The 17,935-nt window shown below is 41.6% G+C and overlaps 1 protein-coding gene across 1 annotated transcript; it reads right to left on the bottom strand.

Annotated features, from left to right (window-relative positions):
• Window positions 1–531: 531 nt before the first annotated feature.
• On the bottom strand, window positions 532–17,792 carry kif14 (kinesin family member 14). The gene is made up of 29 exons (XM_084953900.1): window positions 16,568–17,792; window positions 16,156–16,410; window positions 15,950–16,037; window positions 15,749–15,847; window positions 15,571–15,623; window positions 15,442–15,472; window positions 15,148–15,255; window positions 14,880–14,996; window positions 14,539–14,657; window positions 14,274–14,446; window positions 13,202–13,349; window positions 12,361–12,424; window positions 12,013–12,197; window positions 11,732–11,834; window positions 11,422–11,579; window positions 11,180–11,327; window positions 10,743–10,889; window positions 9,945–10,077; window positions 7,681–7,774; window positions 7,304–7,439; window positions 6,885–6,991; window positions 5,880–5,980; window positions 5,411–5,641; window positions 5,009–5,196; window positions 4,167–4,319; window positions 3,616–3,738; window positions 3,408–3,482; window positions 1,900–2,050; window positions 532–1,735 (listed from the first exon to the last, which is right to left on the bottom strand). Exons 1-29 carry the CDS (start codon window positions 17,566–17,568, stop codon window positions 1,374–1,376), a joined length of 4,851 nt encoding a protein of 1,616 aa, XP_084810026.1. The 5' UTR covers window positions 17,569–17,792; the 3' UTR covers window positions 532–1,373.
• Window positions 17,793–17,935: the final 143 nt, after the last annotated feature.

Here is a 17,935-nt window from a genome sequence, read left to right as displayed (position 1 = left end):
GATTAAAATGTTCTCTTTTATTTGAACAATCATCAACTTCATATATTCATATTTATTCAAGCAGTGTTTTTGTAGCTTTTTTAACCCTGGTCTCTCTCCTCACTGGGCTATGGAACATGCAAATATTTTTATGTTTAAATTATAACACCACATTCTAATCTGACATTTCATTCTATACTCGGCTGACCTGTCAAATGTACAAATATGACTGTGGAATTTGTATAAAATTCGATATGTGATTTACATATTTAATCTTTTATGCAAAGTTTTATCAAGATCGCTCTTTTCATCCAGGAGGAAATAAGGAACACACATACATAAAATCTTTATATTATGATGATTACCCTTAGAAAAGTGATTCAAAGGCATAATGTTGCATAATGATATTTCAGTTTAAACATGGAAAAAAAGGATATTAATCTCATGCAGATTTGGATGTTGTACTGGAGCAATGATGCTGGGCAAGACTAGTTTTTAGCATCCGTGTATACCTGTGCTGTTAGACCAGCAGAAGAATAAAACTAGGTCTGATTTTAATTCAACAAAGTCTTATTTTATTATGAGTGCAGTCTTAACCACAGCTCCATGGTTTATTGAACAACATCCTTCAAGATAAAAGGTTTGGATCTTTGCAAAATCAAACCATGTGCATATATTTTTGAAGTACAAGTAGCATTTTTTTTAAACCAAGTCATATAAAGCACTAAATTAAAAAAAACAAAAACACAACCAACAAGATTAAAAACTGTGCCCTGTTAAAGTATGTGTATTGAGAAGAAACCCCAAATATACAAGTCTCTCCTGAGTGCAAATTTTACAGTACGAGTTATTCAATGTACAAAAGCAATATTGATCCAAACATGACAACAAAATGACTTCATGCAAGAAAGAAAACATGTGGGTAATCAAGACCTTTAACAAAATGTTGTACCTGAGGTGCTGACTATCGAATCTGCATGTTGGAACTAATAAGAAAAACCAGCAGTAGAATTATTAAATGCTTCTGAAAAAAAATATATAAAGTAAAGGAGCAAAAACCTGGCACAGCACATCTTTACAGCTAGTTACTCCTAATGCTGTTAATCTGCTAATTGTAACGCTATACACATTCTGGTGGCTTAAATGTTTAACAAAACACTTGATTTTTATTAAAATAAATGTGAATTGCTGAAAAGCAACATTTTTACTAAGCTAGGGAAATCAGTTTGAATATTTTAACAACAGCTGCCTTTACAGAACATTAGAAGTAAGACAAATTAGAGGAACTACTGCTCTGGTGTGCAGATGGTTGTGTAAATACGGCTTGTAGATAGCTATACTGCAGTTTTCCTGTTACCAGTCTGTAAAACAGCATGTGATACGACAAATAAAGACTATACCCAGTGCGGGCTGCTGTTAGACTGCACACCTGGAGCGAGGGCGTACACAATCTTGCTCACAACTCGATGTCTAACAGTACTGTGAGTGGCAGCTCTCTCTTTGGCTGAGCTTTCTTCTTCTGTATCCTTTTCAAAACTAGCTGAACTTCTGCTCTCTCCCTCATCCTGCTGGTTCCAGAGAGAGGACAAGGACTCCAGGGTCGAGTGGAGCTCATCTCGTGCAGACATTACGGTCTGAAGACAGGGAAGCTGCAGGGTCGGGGCCCCAATTCCATCCTTGGAAAGGCCGGTGATCAGCTCGTCAACAGCCTTGGCAGAGGAGGAGATCGTATCTCTGCAGCTTTTGAAGTCTTTTCCTAGGAAGAGGGCACCAGGGACAGACTGGTCAACCATCCTTAAATCTACCAACACTGCCGCCACTGAACTATCAGAAAATAATCTGTAAGAGCTAGTGTTGGCCTTTGCCCATCAAGGAAGTACATTAGTGTAAGTGTCTGACACTGTGAATCAAAAGCTTTACCTCGTAAGGCTGTAGAAAGAGATGAATGCAACTGTCTAATGGCTTGGTTCAGCTGGAACAGTTTGGTTGATGTCGTCCTCAGTTTCTGCAAAAGTGAAGCCAAAGCGTCCTCCTCCCCTTCCTCTGCCTCCTGTGGTTCCGATTCCCTCTCCTGTTTGCAAACATTAGCACTTACACATAATGACAACAAGACTGCAAACAAACAGGACATGCTTGTAAGGCAAGCCACAACTTCATCTGTTAAATTACATATAAAACACAACAAAGATCCTACTATAATGTGTATAAATTTACTATTAACTAAATGCAACCAGTTTTGACTCCTGTATTTTGCTTAAGTTATATTTTAAAGGGTGAGCAGAATACATTTGACACAAAAAGTGAAATAAAAGAATTGCAGCCAGTGTCTGAATCACTAAAAGTTGAAAATATTTTGGGTTCAAGCCTCTGTTACATTTACCAATAGTGAGAAAAACACCCTGAAAGTAGCTTTTGGAGGATATAACTCAGTTTTATTTGACTACAATAACACTGTGGACAGCATAAAGCCCAGCTGCCTACATGTGTCATGTATTGGTTTGAAAAGGTAAAAAGGCCAAAACAAAACCTGCTACTTTGTGTGGCTAAGATAAGGACAAACAAGCCTGTTAGCTGTGACTTATGCCCCTTCATTCAACACATTCATTATGTGAACGATCTCCGAGGGATGACCGCAGAGAGATAAGCTTACGGCACACTAAGCTTTACAGGAGCAATAAAGGCTGAGTGGCATCTTTAACGGGGCTGTTGTGGCAGCGAGTCTTAATCCGTAACATTTAAGCCTGTGTCAAGATGGAGGATCGTTTTTAACCTTTACCTACAGGATGCTCAGCTGAGCGTGCACTGTTGTCTTTTTGCTCTGGTTAAACCAAAACAAGTGCCAGGACTTTTGTAATGAAGCTCCACAAAGCAGATAACTAATGCCATTTATTCCCTCCCCCAAGTTTGAAACATATTTTTTTAATTCTATGATTACATTCTTAATAAAAAAAAAAATAAAAAAAAATGAACATAATGAAACAATAGAGGCTAAAAAAAAGAAAAGAAAGTAAGCTGCATTATGTTGTAGATCTGATTGTGAAAAAAAACTAAAGGGTTTAGAGAAGGGGTGTCAAACATAAGGCCTGGGGGCAAGAATCGGCCCAGCGAAGACCTGAATCTGGCCCACTAGAGAGGTTTAGAAAAAAATATGAAGGAGTATGTAAATGTCCAACTTCTAACTGCATTTTCTTAGGTTTTACAGCTTTTCCTATCCACTCCCACTGCCATAAGTGGTTAACTTAGTTAAGAGATAAACAATTAAATGACGGGAAAATTACAGTTTTTCCACTTTTGGTGCGCTTGCAGTAAATTAAAAAACATATACATTTATAATTACAGGACAGTCTGTGCAATGAAAAGGAGTTTAACGTCCCTGGTTTAGAGGCTACAGATTGTGGTTTTTAATGGATTCTGTTGATGAAACTTACCGAAATATGGCAGTACATGTAGCTCTCCAGAGCACGAGCTAAATCAAGAGTCTTTGATTTAAGGCTCTGGAGGACCTGCGTGTAAAGATGACAGGTATCATGGGTAGCAACTCAATAAGCACTTTAAAAACACACCAGATATAGCATTTCTGTGATATAAATGAGCACAAAAAGGCACGACATTTTAAATAAGTGGGTGATCTCTTACTGAGCTTCTGGGATAGGACAGTTGAGCCTCTCTCAGCATTTCCCTCGTGATGGTGAGGCTCTCCTCCAAGAGAGAACGGACACCCTTACCAGTTCCCTTCATTAGACACGTGACCACTGAAGGCTAATGATTAAAAAAAACAAAACAAAGGGACACAAATGACTTTTTATGACCACATTATTCCAGTCAGTTACCAGTGTCTAATTATCAGAACTTGGCCACTGCTTTTCCTCTTAATTCCAGTGGAAGCAGTAAGGGTGGACTTGGTTTTACCCACTCACAGCTTCTACATTTCGGCTTAATTTTTGTTAAATAAATAATGACAGTGTTTGGTATCATGTTTTATTATTCATATCAAGTTTATGACCTGTTAAGGACCAGATAATTAATTATATCCCAATACATAAAACCTTAGCATTGGTGCACCGTGTTACCATGGCTGTACCTTACACTCACATTCATACAGTTAATAGTTGTGATGAGGGGGCATGAGTAGAGTGGACCACAGTGCCCAAACAGAGACCTCCCAGCTAAATTATTGGTGGTCTTACCTTGCCCATAGCCTGGGCGCCCAGTCCCGTGACATTCAATGACATGCCCGTCACTACCGCCATGTGTCCAAGCGCAAGTAAAGTTGTATCCAGGCACTGACTAGTTTTCCTTCGGGCTTCTTTCACCATCGATGTGATCTCAGATTCACAACCCTGGATGTGAGGGCGGGAAAGGAATGTTTCACTCAGCATCGAGTCGGCACAAACAAACTGATACACAGGTTCAGTTCACATTTATTTAATAGTGAATCAATGCAAGCAAGAGAGCACAACAGCCAACAAAGTCTGAAGGGGCAGTAAATAAATTAAAATGCTAGAAAAAATTAAAAGTAAGGATCGAGAGGGGAAAATTGTGTGTTTAGGTGCTGAGACTGGTAAGGAATTTAGATTTAGTTTCCATATATTCATGTTCTGTTTGGGGCTTCAAGGTTGAGAATTCCCTCAGCTGTGCCATTTCCATAGACAGAGCTCAAACAGCTCAGAGCTAAGACCCGTCAATCAATGCTCTGCATTTTGATTAGCCACCCGTCTCCAAACTACGCAAAATTGAAAATCATTTGTCAGCTTAGATTTTGCACTCTTTTTGACTCATTCATATACTGCAAATGCCAGAAAACCCAGACATCATGTCAATGCATAGCCTTTAACTGAAAAAAAAAAAAAAAAAGGCTATTGATTTGCCTAAACTCAAAATGGGCGGAGTGTAATGATTAGAGAATAATGATACAATCTGCATGTAGGCTGGCTTAGCCTTTTATCGTCACCAAGCAGAAACCTCAATTTGAAACTTTGTGTACTGTCACTTTAACGTGTTACCTTTGTTTTTTTGGTTTTTTTCTTACCTGAATCAACATCTGGAAGAACCCTCCCATCTTCTTGACTTGGCTTTTAAGTTCCTCGGCAATTGTGTAGAGCAGACCGGAGGAGGGTTTAACACTGGCCAACCACTGCATGGTAACAAACACTGCATTCTCTATGGCCGTCGTGGCCTTCACCAACTCAGTTTGTGCCACCAAATTACCCACAAACACTGCAAAAAAGAAACCACCAAAAAGCACCACAATAAAAGTTTGTGCCCAATAAACACCAGGCCACCTTTAAGAAAGTGGCCTGGTCATACATGCCTTTTGGCTCAGCTCTTACCTTGGCAGAGGATGAATATCCACAAATTATTCTTCTAATCATTACCTATCCATCAGTAGCTATTGATTTACTAATGTCTAATGAAGTTGACTGGAACTCACCACTATCCTGGCTGTCATCATCCAGACTGTCGTATAGGTCAGATATAGTTTGGACAGCCATGTAGACCAGGTTTAGATCTGAGATTAACCGATCTGCCATGCTCTCCTCAGACCCTGTAGAACTACGCAGACGGGCCAGTGATTGGCCAACTAGCTCCTTGCAGATGCCAGGCATCCCAGGGTCTGAGATGCTGGAATGGAGGGAGGGGGATTTGGTCACACCCATTAACCCTGGGTCAGACACAGAGAAGAATGGGTGATGATCATTTGTCACAAAAAGCAAATGTAGTCGAGTGTTTAACAGCTGTAGCACTGAATGCTGCATGCAGGTCTGAAAATTCATATTCATGTAACAATGTCGCATTTTAGAAAGACAACGAGGCAGCTTTTCGCCACTTAATTCCACAGACATTTGCCTTTTAAGAACACGACGTTTAATATTTTACGCATATTTACTTGTGTTTCTTACCAGCAGACTGCGAGGAGCCACTGTGGAGGCTCTGAATGGGATGCACCCGGATCTCGTAGAGACGCCCTGAGATCCTTCTGCTCTTCAGCAAACTCCTGCTTCTAAAGCCAAACCAACCAGAAACCCACTTGGTACTGCTGCCAACGTTCAACATTTATACTGACTTTTTCTTTAGACACAGGAGAATAACCTTTACTTGCAGGAGAAACCCAGAGGTGGAAAGGTCAGTAAATAGAGATGATTGTTTAGGCAAAGGTTTATTGGAGTAAAAGAGCAATATGGTGGAGCCCCAGAGCCTGTGCAGTGTTTCATTTGGCTGTGCCTAGTGGTAGTTTGGGAACACCAGGACTGCTTGACAAGAATAACCACAATGTGAGGGGGAAAATGTTCTGTATGTACAGCAGGTGGTGTGTGTGTGTGTGTGTGTGTGTGTGTGTCCTCCATACCGCTCCCAAACAAACACCTTGGCCTGACTTGCATGCATGTGAAAATTAATAAACACAAGAAATACACCAAAGAGGGGAATATTCTTTGGGCAGAAAGTTTTCAGGAAAAGAGAGAAAACAGGACTGTTTAACTATCAAGAAATATGTGCCAGGTTGTAAATCACAATGTTGGAAACTGGGAAGGCTGTGAAAATAACTCAAGTATTCCAAATTTACTTGAAGTATTTACCATCACTCAACTTTCCACATACGAAAAGTAAAACATTTTTTTTTAAAAAGGGAACTGTTTTTGTGGCACGCTTTGTGTCCACTTGTTCCCTTACAGAGAGAGGGTCAATGCAAATCAGTGCAAAAATGCTCACTTCTATTTTTTACTTTCTAAAAGCTCTGATGAAGATGAAATTTAAGGTACATGGACACACACACACACACACACACACACCCTTCTGTAAGGGACAAGCAGTGTTTTTGAAAACTTTCCCGCCTCCATATTTCAATCTTATGTAAATGTAAGATGCTAGGAAGAAGGATTTACGGATAGGAGGAGCTGGATAATTACCTTCGTCGAGAAAAGGAGGCGGCGGAGGAAGAAGAGGCTGATATATCTTGCTCCCACTCATCATCGGGGTCGTAAAACACATTGTCATCTTTAGAGCTGGAATCCCCCTGTGGTGAATAAACTCCTGATGACATGTCCACTCTCATTTACTCAGCTTAATGAGAAAAGCATCGCAAAGTGAGGCAGCATCCCTCTGTCGGGCATAAAACAATCCATTCTGGACTATAAATGAGGTCAAACACTTAGGAAATTTGCAAGTGACTGGAGCTGATGTCAGGCTCTGAATTTGCAAAACAAGGAAGAGAGTCGTGCAGGCTGAACAGGTGTGCTTTGTCTTACTAGAACACAGGTTAATATGAGAAAGACATGATAGCAAAAAAAGGTTATGAATTTGAACGCAGAATTGATCCCAGACTTACCCGTTCGAGCTCCCTCATGGCAGCAATGTTATTTTGGAACTTTTCCAGACACCAGAAAGTGGCAATTCCCAGCTTTGTGTTTTGAACTCGCACCTGTAGCACACCACCGCACTTCTCATTCTCCGAGCTCTCATGTCTAAAACAGGAGAGTAAAGTCAATAAAAATAATAAGGTCAGAGGTTCACAGCAGCCACGTGTTCATTTACAGCTGTATTTTTGGGAGTAGCTAAATACAAAGACTGGATATAGGTTTACATGCTTTTACTTTTTTTTTTTTTTTTTTTTTTTTTAATGCCACTGGTTTCTTCATCATTTTTGTGTTTACATGATGCATAATAAAAAATATATGCGACTTTTGCCCATCCTTTCTTTCCTACCTGCTGAACACTGTGTGTTTCTTCAGTTTAGCACTGATTTTATTGGCTTCCTCAATCATCAAGGACAACTTCATGGCATCCCACTGTGGAGAGACTGCGACAGAGAAATGAAGCATTACCTTCAACTAGGACTGGGCGATATATATCGAGTTTTTAAATATATCGATATATTTTTATATGATATATGAGATGTGACAATATTGTTTATATCGATATAGTCTATGTTATGTTATAATTATACTTGTGGAGCCGCAAGTTTGCCTCTCTTTCGTCCACTTTTGTCTCCACGCAACGTTACTCTGCCTCTCTCTACTTCACTGAACACAACTCCCCCTCCCCCATCGCTTCACCTGCAGGCAACAACAAGATCAGCTATCAAAGAGGAGCTGGGGTAAAAAGAAAACATTTGGAGATTACTATTTTACTGCTGGTAGCAGTAATCTCGTTAGAATGACGTTAAAGCCATAACTGCATTAATGCGGAAAATCTCCGTTAACGAGTTACCGCGGCTCTCACACCATGCAGCTCCATGCACGGGGCTGCACGGCCTAAAATTCTTTCATTTTCTCAAAACTCGACAGTGCACCTTATGCATGAGTTCTGGTTGTGCTTACTGATCGCGAACCGCTTTTATGTGTTACACGGTGCTCAGCAATCTGTCAAAAAATGTTTTAGTACGACTTTGGTAAGCTACGAAGCCGCACCGCTGGATGGATTGTTGGAGCATTACGGCTACCGTAGTCAGGAGCCTCGTGGAGTGCTACGTACTGTACTTCAACGTAATATTACCATATGTGTTTAAGGACCACAAATGGCACCTGTTCAGAGACGTGGTTACAAAGAGGATTTCAAACTCCAGGCTGTCAGTCACGCAGAAGAACTTGGGAACAGAGCAGATGCGAAATTTGTCTTTGTTATTATGCTCAGGGTCTGTTAGTTTACATTTTGACTGCACAATTGTGAGCTTTTTGTTATGCACAAAAACAACATTGTTTTATTTTATTTATGGAGCATTATTATTTAATAAATGCTGATAATTTATTTCTGAGTAATTTTTTCATGTACATCTACGCTGTATGTTAATAAAAGTGCCAGTGTGAGATCTGGGACACAGTGTGACTAAGAACTCTTTTTGTTGTTACTTTATGGCTTTAAAAAAATATCGAGATATATATCGTATATCACCATCCAGCTAAAGAATATCGAGATATGAATTTTGGGTCATATCGCCCAGTCCTACCTTCAACTAATAGCCCAGAGTTAAATGTCATTTGGCTCAGATGATCTTTACTTAGCAGTACAAGATAGTACACAACAGGGATTCACTGTAAAAAGGAACAGTTGAAATAAGCTACTCACTGGCTATTGCACTCATTTCCACCAACAATTCTCAAAGACCTTATAAGGAATTACAGTAAGATGCAGATCACTGTGCTCCACATTCTACCGATTAGGGTTGAGAGGCTCATAAATTCTGACATTGCATCCATTCATCTAATATGATCCTTGTACAAACAAATGAACAGAATAAGAGGGCAGCCTAATGGTCAGACTCCCCAACACTCCTTACCTTACCAAAAAGTCATTTTAATGCAACATTGTCTCGAGTCAAATAAAACCATTGGATATAAAAGGAGCATCTTAGAGGGGCGGTTTCTCAGAAAATAAGATGAGAAGAGGTTCAACTATCTGCTCCTGTGTCTAATGTTTGTAAAAAAGAAAAACAAACAAATATACTATTATTATAAGACTCCAGGAACCTGAAGAAATATGTGCACAAGGGACAAGGCCAAAGATTAATGCTGAACACCTGTGATCGTCAGGTCTTCAGGCAGCACTGCATTAAAAACAGGCACGATTCAGTCATGGAAATCATTGTCTGTAAACACTGTATGCTGTGTCAAAGAAGAAGCTAACGGCACTGGGCCAAAGCTCTTCTAAAATGGTCCGAGGCAAAGTGGAAAACTGTTCTGTGGTTAGACAAATTGAAATTTGAATTTAGATAAATGTGGAAACCATGTTCCCCAGTCTAAAGAGGAGACGGACCATCTGGCTAGTCATCGCCGCCTAGTTCAAAAGCCTGCATCTCTGAGAATATGGAGGCCCATTAGTGCTTTACATATTTACTAAGGATTATATGCCTTCAGTGTACGTTGATATAGTGGCAAACAGCTTTTCTCTAATGCTTCTGCTGCTCAGGACAACTCTGCTTACACGATGTGATCCTTACTCCCAAACACGTTCAGTGTTGACTTAACTCTTACCATGTTGGGGCGTATGGTTTTCCCTTAAAGCTCTTTTCTTCTGAATCTCCTCCAGCTCCTTGCCGATCTTTTTCTTTTCCGCCTCCAGGGCCTCGACAATCCTCGCTTGGCGCACACGATGCTCTTCCATAGCCTTGAGTGAGTCATGGTAATGTAAACAACATTAAAAACCATCTGGTTAAAACATTCCGCCTGAAGCCAAGCTCCACGGTGGCTCGAAACGCATCCCAAATGGTTAAACATAAAGCCCAGAGTCAGCATATTTGCTAATGCTCATTTATAACATCAGAAAACATGAGGATGAGCAAACGAAAGAGGTGATATAATTAATGAATATAGATTTCCTGTATGCCTACTTCCAGAAAAGCGAGAAGCTGACTGCTTGAAAATATCACACATTTCGCCCACCTACCCACCCGCCTACAGTCATAGGGGAAATAAAAGAAAAGGCAACAGTCTCTTTCTGGAAAAACTGATGGTACGGCGGTCACATTCCTGAGCTATTTTCACTTTTATCCATAAAAAAAATGCCATCAAAAAGTGATTGTTCAAAGTCCTGTTTAATTTTGCCCAATTCCCCTGCAAGGCCGTCTCCACCTGTACCTCATAATGTAGCACCTGAGATCCAAAGGGTTGCAAACACACAAAACCTTCACACAGGAGGCTTCCCATAAAGGCCGACTGGCCAAATGTAAATTGGGTATTCTTTTTTTTTTTTTTTTAAACATGTGCACAAATCAAAATAATTGAGCCCATCCTTTTTTTTGTTGTTTCCTTAATTTAATCAAAAATCCTAACCTGGGTCTCCATGTGGATACGGAGACGTTTCCTCTGGACATCCACCTCCTGCTCCAACTCCAGCTTGGCAGTTTTGAGCTCTGCCATCTGGCTGGCAACCCTCTGCTGCTCCAACTCCTGTTGGCGCTTCCGCTCATTCTCCTCATTCTGAAGGAACGAAATGCTGGCATTTATCTGTAGTTTGCATAATCTGACAGGGTATGAGAGTGTGCAAAACTCTACTATGCTTAAAGGTTCTTTAAAAATGCACAAGTGTTAAGAAAATACACCTAACAATTTCAATTTTAGGTTTTAGTTTACAATATTACAGTAAATAAAAATTACAGACTGTCAATAATCTAATACAGGGTTACAATAATAAATGACTAATATCATCCAACTGGCCTATTTCTAGATTTTAAAAAAAGAAAAAAAGAAGAAGAGAAAGTCTCGTATACCAGCTCTCTCTCCAAGGCTCGGATCTTTTCTTCATAGAGCACCTTCTGGTCAGAAAGCTCTTTCTGAGCCACTTCTTTTGCCATCTGGATTCCTTGCATCATCTCCTGCTTTGCTTTAAGATGGGCTTCTTCAATTTCTGCCTCAAGCCTGAGAAACACAAAAATGGGAATTCAGATTTTGATAGTATGGAATTACATTTGATCAGAAAAGCCTCCGTCTGGCCGGTTTTCCCTCCACTCACAGCACTCTTTGAGCTGCAAGGAGCTCGTTTTTAGCAAATTCGAAATCTTTATGACCGTCGCCTTCGCCTGTCCAGCATGACGCTCTCTTCCCAGACTGCACCTCTGCTGGGTGATTAAAGCGGAAGTAGTGATCTCCTCCAAGAATCACCCTGTCGCCCTAGAAGCCGGACAAGAGACACAGATCCAGAGAGAAATCATTTATGAAACGCTTTGGGCCTTGCGTGGACAGACCGTTCCGTTTGATTTACAGTGAGTAACAAAATGAACCGATAGACGGACAAAAAAGTTAGGACTTGCTGCTTTACTTACATGGTGTAGGACTGTGGATTCAGAGATGAGGTTCCCATTAACAAAAGTCTTGGCGTTTTCCATCGGAATGATGCTGACAGTATCGTGTATGTTGGATATAACACTGAAAAAAAATATATATATAAAGAAAATATAAACTATTTTAGGTGAAATGCAAAGAAAGTGGCCAAATATCTTCGTAGGGCTACATATTCCTTGGTTATATCCATCTTGATGCAGCTATTCCACCTGACTGAACAATATGCTACTGTTTTCACACCCCTCTGAGGAGTTGGTCTCACCAGTGCTGGTCAGCAATGAGGGCTCCAGTCAACTGGATATCGTGGCTGGAGTTGGACTTGAGCTTGCCCACCGTGGTGCGACCCTCTTTGATCATGTAGAGAAGCATCTCGGACAGCTGAGGGTCCTCGTTCAGATTCACCAGGTTGGGAAGACGGTTGTCCACTTTGAAGGTCACTCCTGCTTTCTGATCACACAGACCAAAAGTTATTTATAGAGGGGGGGGTTCATCGCCTTTGTTTTCAGCTTCTTCTTTAACAACATTAGTGTTTGAACACAAGCATGGTGGGTGCAGGATGATAGAGAGAGTAGACTAATAAAATGAAGGTTACACCGAAAAAAGAAATTACCTGCAACTCTTTGGTCTCTTCACGCTTGCGAATTTCTGCTTGCTCAAGTTTCTCCCTCCACGCCCTGCCGGAAAATTTGAAAAAAAATTATTTATAACCAAAAGCAAAAATGACATAAGAACAAATTCTACCACTAACATCACCCACTGCTAAGTAAACCCCAAGTCATATATTGATATCAGCATTTATAATGGCAGATAAATAAAAAGGTTTTAAAGAAGAGATGGGAGAAACACCCTTCAACCAAGTTAAGAGGGTTGACGTTGCATAGTTCATCCACCAGAGGGCACTCTGCAGCTTTCCACTTGAGAACACAAGTGTTTGGAAAGCAGCAAAAATAACCAGCTGATCAAAGCAGAGCATCATTTCCATCATTTCCTTCAGGATTAATGAAGTACTTCTGATTCTGATAAATGAGTAGCGCACAACTTGCTGTGGTAATAAATCCTGATTATATTGAAAGAGCATTGTCATATTATCTAAATAACCACACATAACAAATATTTTATTTAAAAATTCTATATTAGTCGGGCTCTACTTAACATCTTTGTCATGCTAAAAATGTCTGATTTTTATTTCTAATATCAGAACGTTGAATGTTTTAGCCTAATAAAAATATACACGGGAAAGAATTAAATCTTTCTGTTATTAGAACTCAATAACAAACTGTACGTATCAAGACTGCGCAAATAAACAGAAACATATAGATCACTGTAAATATACTATTACTTTGTGTGAGTGTGAAGAATAACTTTGAAACTAGCTTTCATTTGACCCCCTCCACTGCAAAAAGAGAACTGTTCATTTGAGGATTCAGTAGGATTATAGCAGTAATGCTGACCGATTGGCCTCAATCATTTCCCTCTCTTGCTGACAGAGTTTATTCTTCAAGGTGGAGATCTCCTGCTGGAAGAGCCTCACTCTCTCTGGTTCGACGCCCTGGGAGCTCATCTGGGCCGCTCGCAGCTTCTCCACCTCTGCCTTCAGCTCTGAAACACACAAAGTTCATCCAGATTGAGAAAACTGTTGCAGCAAGATTATGAAAACGTGCAGATACAATGCCACTTTAGAGAGGAATATTCAGATTTGGTCAGCGAACTGCTCGATACTGTCCCTCAGTGAAGTTGACTGGTTTGTCTGTCCGAGTCACATTCACTTTGAGCATCTCCCGCTGACAGGCATCGTGAATGAAATCCACAGCAAGAGCTCCCCTTAGTGCTAAAAACGTCAAACAGCAGCGCTATCATCTTATGAAAAATAATACTTGCATGACAGTTAGCCGCCATGTGCAACTGACAGTGCATAAATATGGCCTGGAGGCAAGGTTAGGGCCAGGCTTTAATTTCAACTGGATAGCGCAAGAGCTGGTGATGGATAAACGGGCCGACAGACGGGAGGGTGAGTGGTAAAGGAGGAGAGCAAAAGCAATCGGGAGCGAGCGCCTAACAGGAACACGTTCGCATATAAAGAAAAACACAGGGATGAACAAAAGAGAGAGAGGAAAAAGGCTGATGAAGGAGGAGCTGAAGGACAGACATGAAAATATTTATATGTGTGTGTGTATGAGAGAGTTCTTCCAGTCCAAAAATACTGACTACACCTGTGAAGCTACTCTGTGGTTTTGGCTGTAAAAAAGGAAATACAGGTGTGGCTTTGTGTGTTGAAAGGCAGATGTTCAGGTTTACAAAGAACTACAGGGGGAAAAAAAGGAAAAAGAATCTCTCATATAAAAATGATTTTCCCTCCCTCTCTTTTTTTTAGTTTATAAGGTGACCAAGGATTTGTCCAGGCTCACATGTCAAACCAACACAGTAAGTGTGCCTGAAACCCTGCTTTAGACATAAGGCTTATAAATAGATACCTTTTGTCTACAGTATACAAATTTTTAAGCACGTATGTTATGGATGTCTGACCTCTGATGAGCTTGGCATTGGTGTCCTCATTGACCTTGGCCACATTTATGATTGTGCGGGCTTGCTGGGCATAGCGTAGAGTGCTCAGGCTCTCCTCCACGTTGCTGCCCGCCGGGCTCAGCGTAGCGATCATGGCCGTCTTAGAGTTACCGCCGAGGCTCTCCTTCAACAGCCTGTAGGTGACAATTAGAGGAGAACCGTCACTGTGATTGCTGACAAACAAACAAAAATAAAGAAATTGTGCACAAGCATACCGTTCCCTCACCATGTAAGGACAGAGTCTCTGTATGGTATGAAGACTTTCTTCTTGGTCAGCGCTTGTTCTGATAAGGCAGAGATGACCTTTCCGAGCGTTAGCAGTGATTTGTTGATGCTGGCGCCCTCCTATAAAGACACCATTTTGAATAAAATAAGCATAGAAAAATTAATGAACAGGCCAACAATGCAAAGAAACCAGAGCCTTCTGAGACAAGAGACTGCACTCTGATTTGTGAATGATAAAATTATATACCGTGGTTCACCTAAAAGTCTCCAACTCCAATCTCCAACAAGCAATGATTAACTGCTTAATGACTTAACCACAGATGGTAGTTAACATGTGCTCACCCTGAGTCGGTCTCCACTGGTCTGGGCAGAGTGACAGCGTTCGCTGCCTGCCAGATCGATCAAGTTGATCCTGCTGGTGATACTGTGGTCATGTTCCTCTCCTTCCACAAGCTCAGTCTGCACACACAAACACAAATGGACTCACAGGCACTTAATGTAAGCACTATTCATCCGCTCCCCCCGTGTTAACGTATTTTTTTTTTTTTTTTTTTTTTACATAAAAACTCAAAGAGGGAAAAGAGGTGTAAATACACAGTGGAGACAGTACCTTAGTCTGGGTCATGACCAAGGTGAAGACAGAGTGAGATCTGGAGCTCTTGTCATTCATTCCTGTAGCCGCTGTGGCTCTCTGCTTATTGCCGAGCTCCAGCCAGCCCTAAAGAAGAAGAAAAAAAGTACTTTAAATTATTATTGATTCTCTGTGTGAAATCTCACTTGAAGATATTCATTTCCATGACAAGCCTTTCAGATTCGGTTAACAGGCTTTTTGTCTGCTTGACACGGAAGACCTAGCTTGTTCTTGAAAGCACCCACTAATAAAAAGACAACTGGTTCATCTTACCTGAACATCAGTGTAAGAGCGCACCACATTCCTGTGAAGAAACAGCAAGCTGAGCAATTCTGAAAAAGGTACCATCCAAGAATGTTCAAGCTTTCAGCGAATAAAGAGAGAAAGACGAGATTTTCTTACGCTGAGAGCTCAGCGACATAAGGCCCGTGGACCGGATGCTCTCTCACCCTCAGCTGGAAAACAAATCCAAACAAAGGTTTTCTACATTTTTTTCCCCCGTGGTAAGTCAACCACAGTGGCAAGTTAGCGATAAAAACATGTGCCAGGGATGAGTGTCACTCAACAGCAAACTACTCACGGGCATCGTCCTCTGGTTTGGTTCTTCTCTGGTCACCAGCAGGTCATGGATCTTCTCATTGTACACTTCAAAGTAGCTCATCTCTACATGACATTTGACCTGAGATTCAAAAGGGACCCAAACAGATCATTTAATTATTTTTCAGATAAAAATGAAATTGGAATAGAAATGTAAAAAAACAAAAACAAAGAGAGAGCTTACCTCTTCACTTTTTATTGAGGCCAGTTTAGAAAAAAGCTCGTGGCAGAATTTTGGGATCACCCCTACCTCCTCCTCAAAACCCATCATCCTGCAAAACAATCAGTCTTAACACATCAAAGTGACAGATTACAGTACAAAAGTAAAAAACAAAACACATGACCACATAAGTGAGAACACTGATGTAAATGAAAAGTGAGTCCACTCACGTGTATGATTTACCAGAACCTGTCTGGCCATAGGCAAACAAGCAGGTGTTAAATCCTTCAAAGGCCCTCAGCAGCAGAGGTTTGGCCAGCGTCTCATACACGGTCTGCTGGCAGGCAAAGTTGGAGTCACTGGCATCCACTGAGCAGAAAGAGAAGTCGTAGGTGAAGGAGTAGCTCTGTCTGGACTCTGGATGCTGGACCACAGTCTCCTGGCCATTCATGAAGATGACCTGTGAGGACTTCTCAGCTTTCTCCCTGTAATAGAGCCGAACACAAAACTTCAGAAATGTGTTGTTTGTCTTTCTTTAAACAAGTAGCATGCCAGTGTTTTATACACAGATTTTCCAGAACCAGACTTTAATATACTGACAGGGGGGCCTGCTTCTCAGTCACCCAGGCGTTAAACACTAACCTGGCACTGAAGGGGCGGACACGCACAGCCACCGTAACAGCACTATTTTCCATTTTAAGTAAGTCCTGCTGCTTCAGACCCTCACTGGTACTGGGCAGGATCTGTTCAGGAGGAGCAGGATCGGATGTCCTGACCTGGGTCACGTCTCCCTTTTGGTTCGAGGTCTTTGTCTTTATCACCTGCAGCGTCGTGTCAGGTCTTCGCACACCTGAGGTCGTCTTGCTGATCCGAGGAGCCGGGAAGGGTTTAGTGTTTTCGGCTTGCTGTGCTCGGGGTTTGGGCCTTTCCAGACTGGCAGATTTGACCAACACTGGCTTGGGAGCTTCTTTCCCTGCCAGTCTCTCAAACACGTCTCGTTTGGCAGCGATTCTCTCAAACGGGGTCTTTCTGGTCGGCGTTTTAAAGGTATGGGTCTCGTCTGTGTTTCTACTTGAAGATGAAGAAGAGGAGGGGGTTTTGTTCTGCGCAAACCTCCCTTGTGTTTGCACATGAGTCGCAGTTTCTCTTAAGCTCATAGACCTGAATAAACCAGGTGTCCTCCCGTTTGGTTCACCGAGAACTTTGGGAGTTGACTGCAGGCCTCCAGGCTGTCCACGTCCGCTCTTGTCCATGGAGGGAGTCCTGGTCCTGCGCTGCAGAGTCAGTCTCTTCTCCGGAGCTGCTGTGGTGCTTTGGCTGCTGTCTGTCATCGTTTGTTCAGCCGTTTCGGCCCCGGTCTTCCTCCTTGACCGTCTTTGTAGGGTGAGCCGGGCTCGGTAAGGGGTCTGCTGCCCGCTGCCACTCTTTGACAGGGCAGAGACGACATACGTCCTGTTCACCGGACGGCTTTTATCTGATGACCTGCTGTCTTCACATGCAGACTCCCCTGATGCGGTCACACTTTTGCCCAGTGTCGTGTCGGCTATCTTTCGCTCTCGGCCGGGTGTCCTGGACGTTGATGTTGACAGCAGATTGTCGTAATAAGCGGTGTGTTTCCGCCCTTGTACGCTAAATATCGACATGGCTGCGGACTGTTAGAAACCTAAACGGTGTAATTACGAGACAGGCGAGTTAACGGCAGATGCACTTTACACGAACAACTACATTTAAAAACCACGTAAATCGGACGTAAGTATGACTCCATATGTTAGTTAAAGGAAAATAAAAATCCATTCGAATAAATTATTACTTGCACTTGCGAAAAAAAAACTTCTTTTGTTTATGTTCTCCTGCTCGCTTCCGCCTCTACCCGCTTCAATTTCAAATCGTCACCGTCACTGGCAGCTGATTGGCTGGATTCTCTGAAAGTGCTACGTCACGTCATGGTCGCGACCTGTAGGCACTTTATGATACCGCTAGATGGCAGCACAATACCGAGCCACAATAAAT

The sequence above is a fragment of the Perissodus microlepis genome, chromosome 15 (genome assembly GCF_051167445.1).
Source record: "Perissodus microlepis isolate ML-2025 ecotype Zambia chromosome 15, ASM5116744v1, whole genome shotgun sequence".
Lineage (NCBI taxonomy): Eukaryota > Metazoa > Chordata > Actinopteri > Cichliformes > Cichlidae > Perissodus > Perissodus microlepis.
This window is presented reverse-complemented; position numbering and strand designations above follow the sequence as displayed.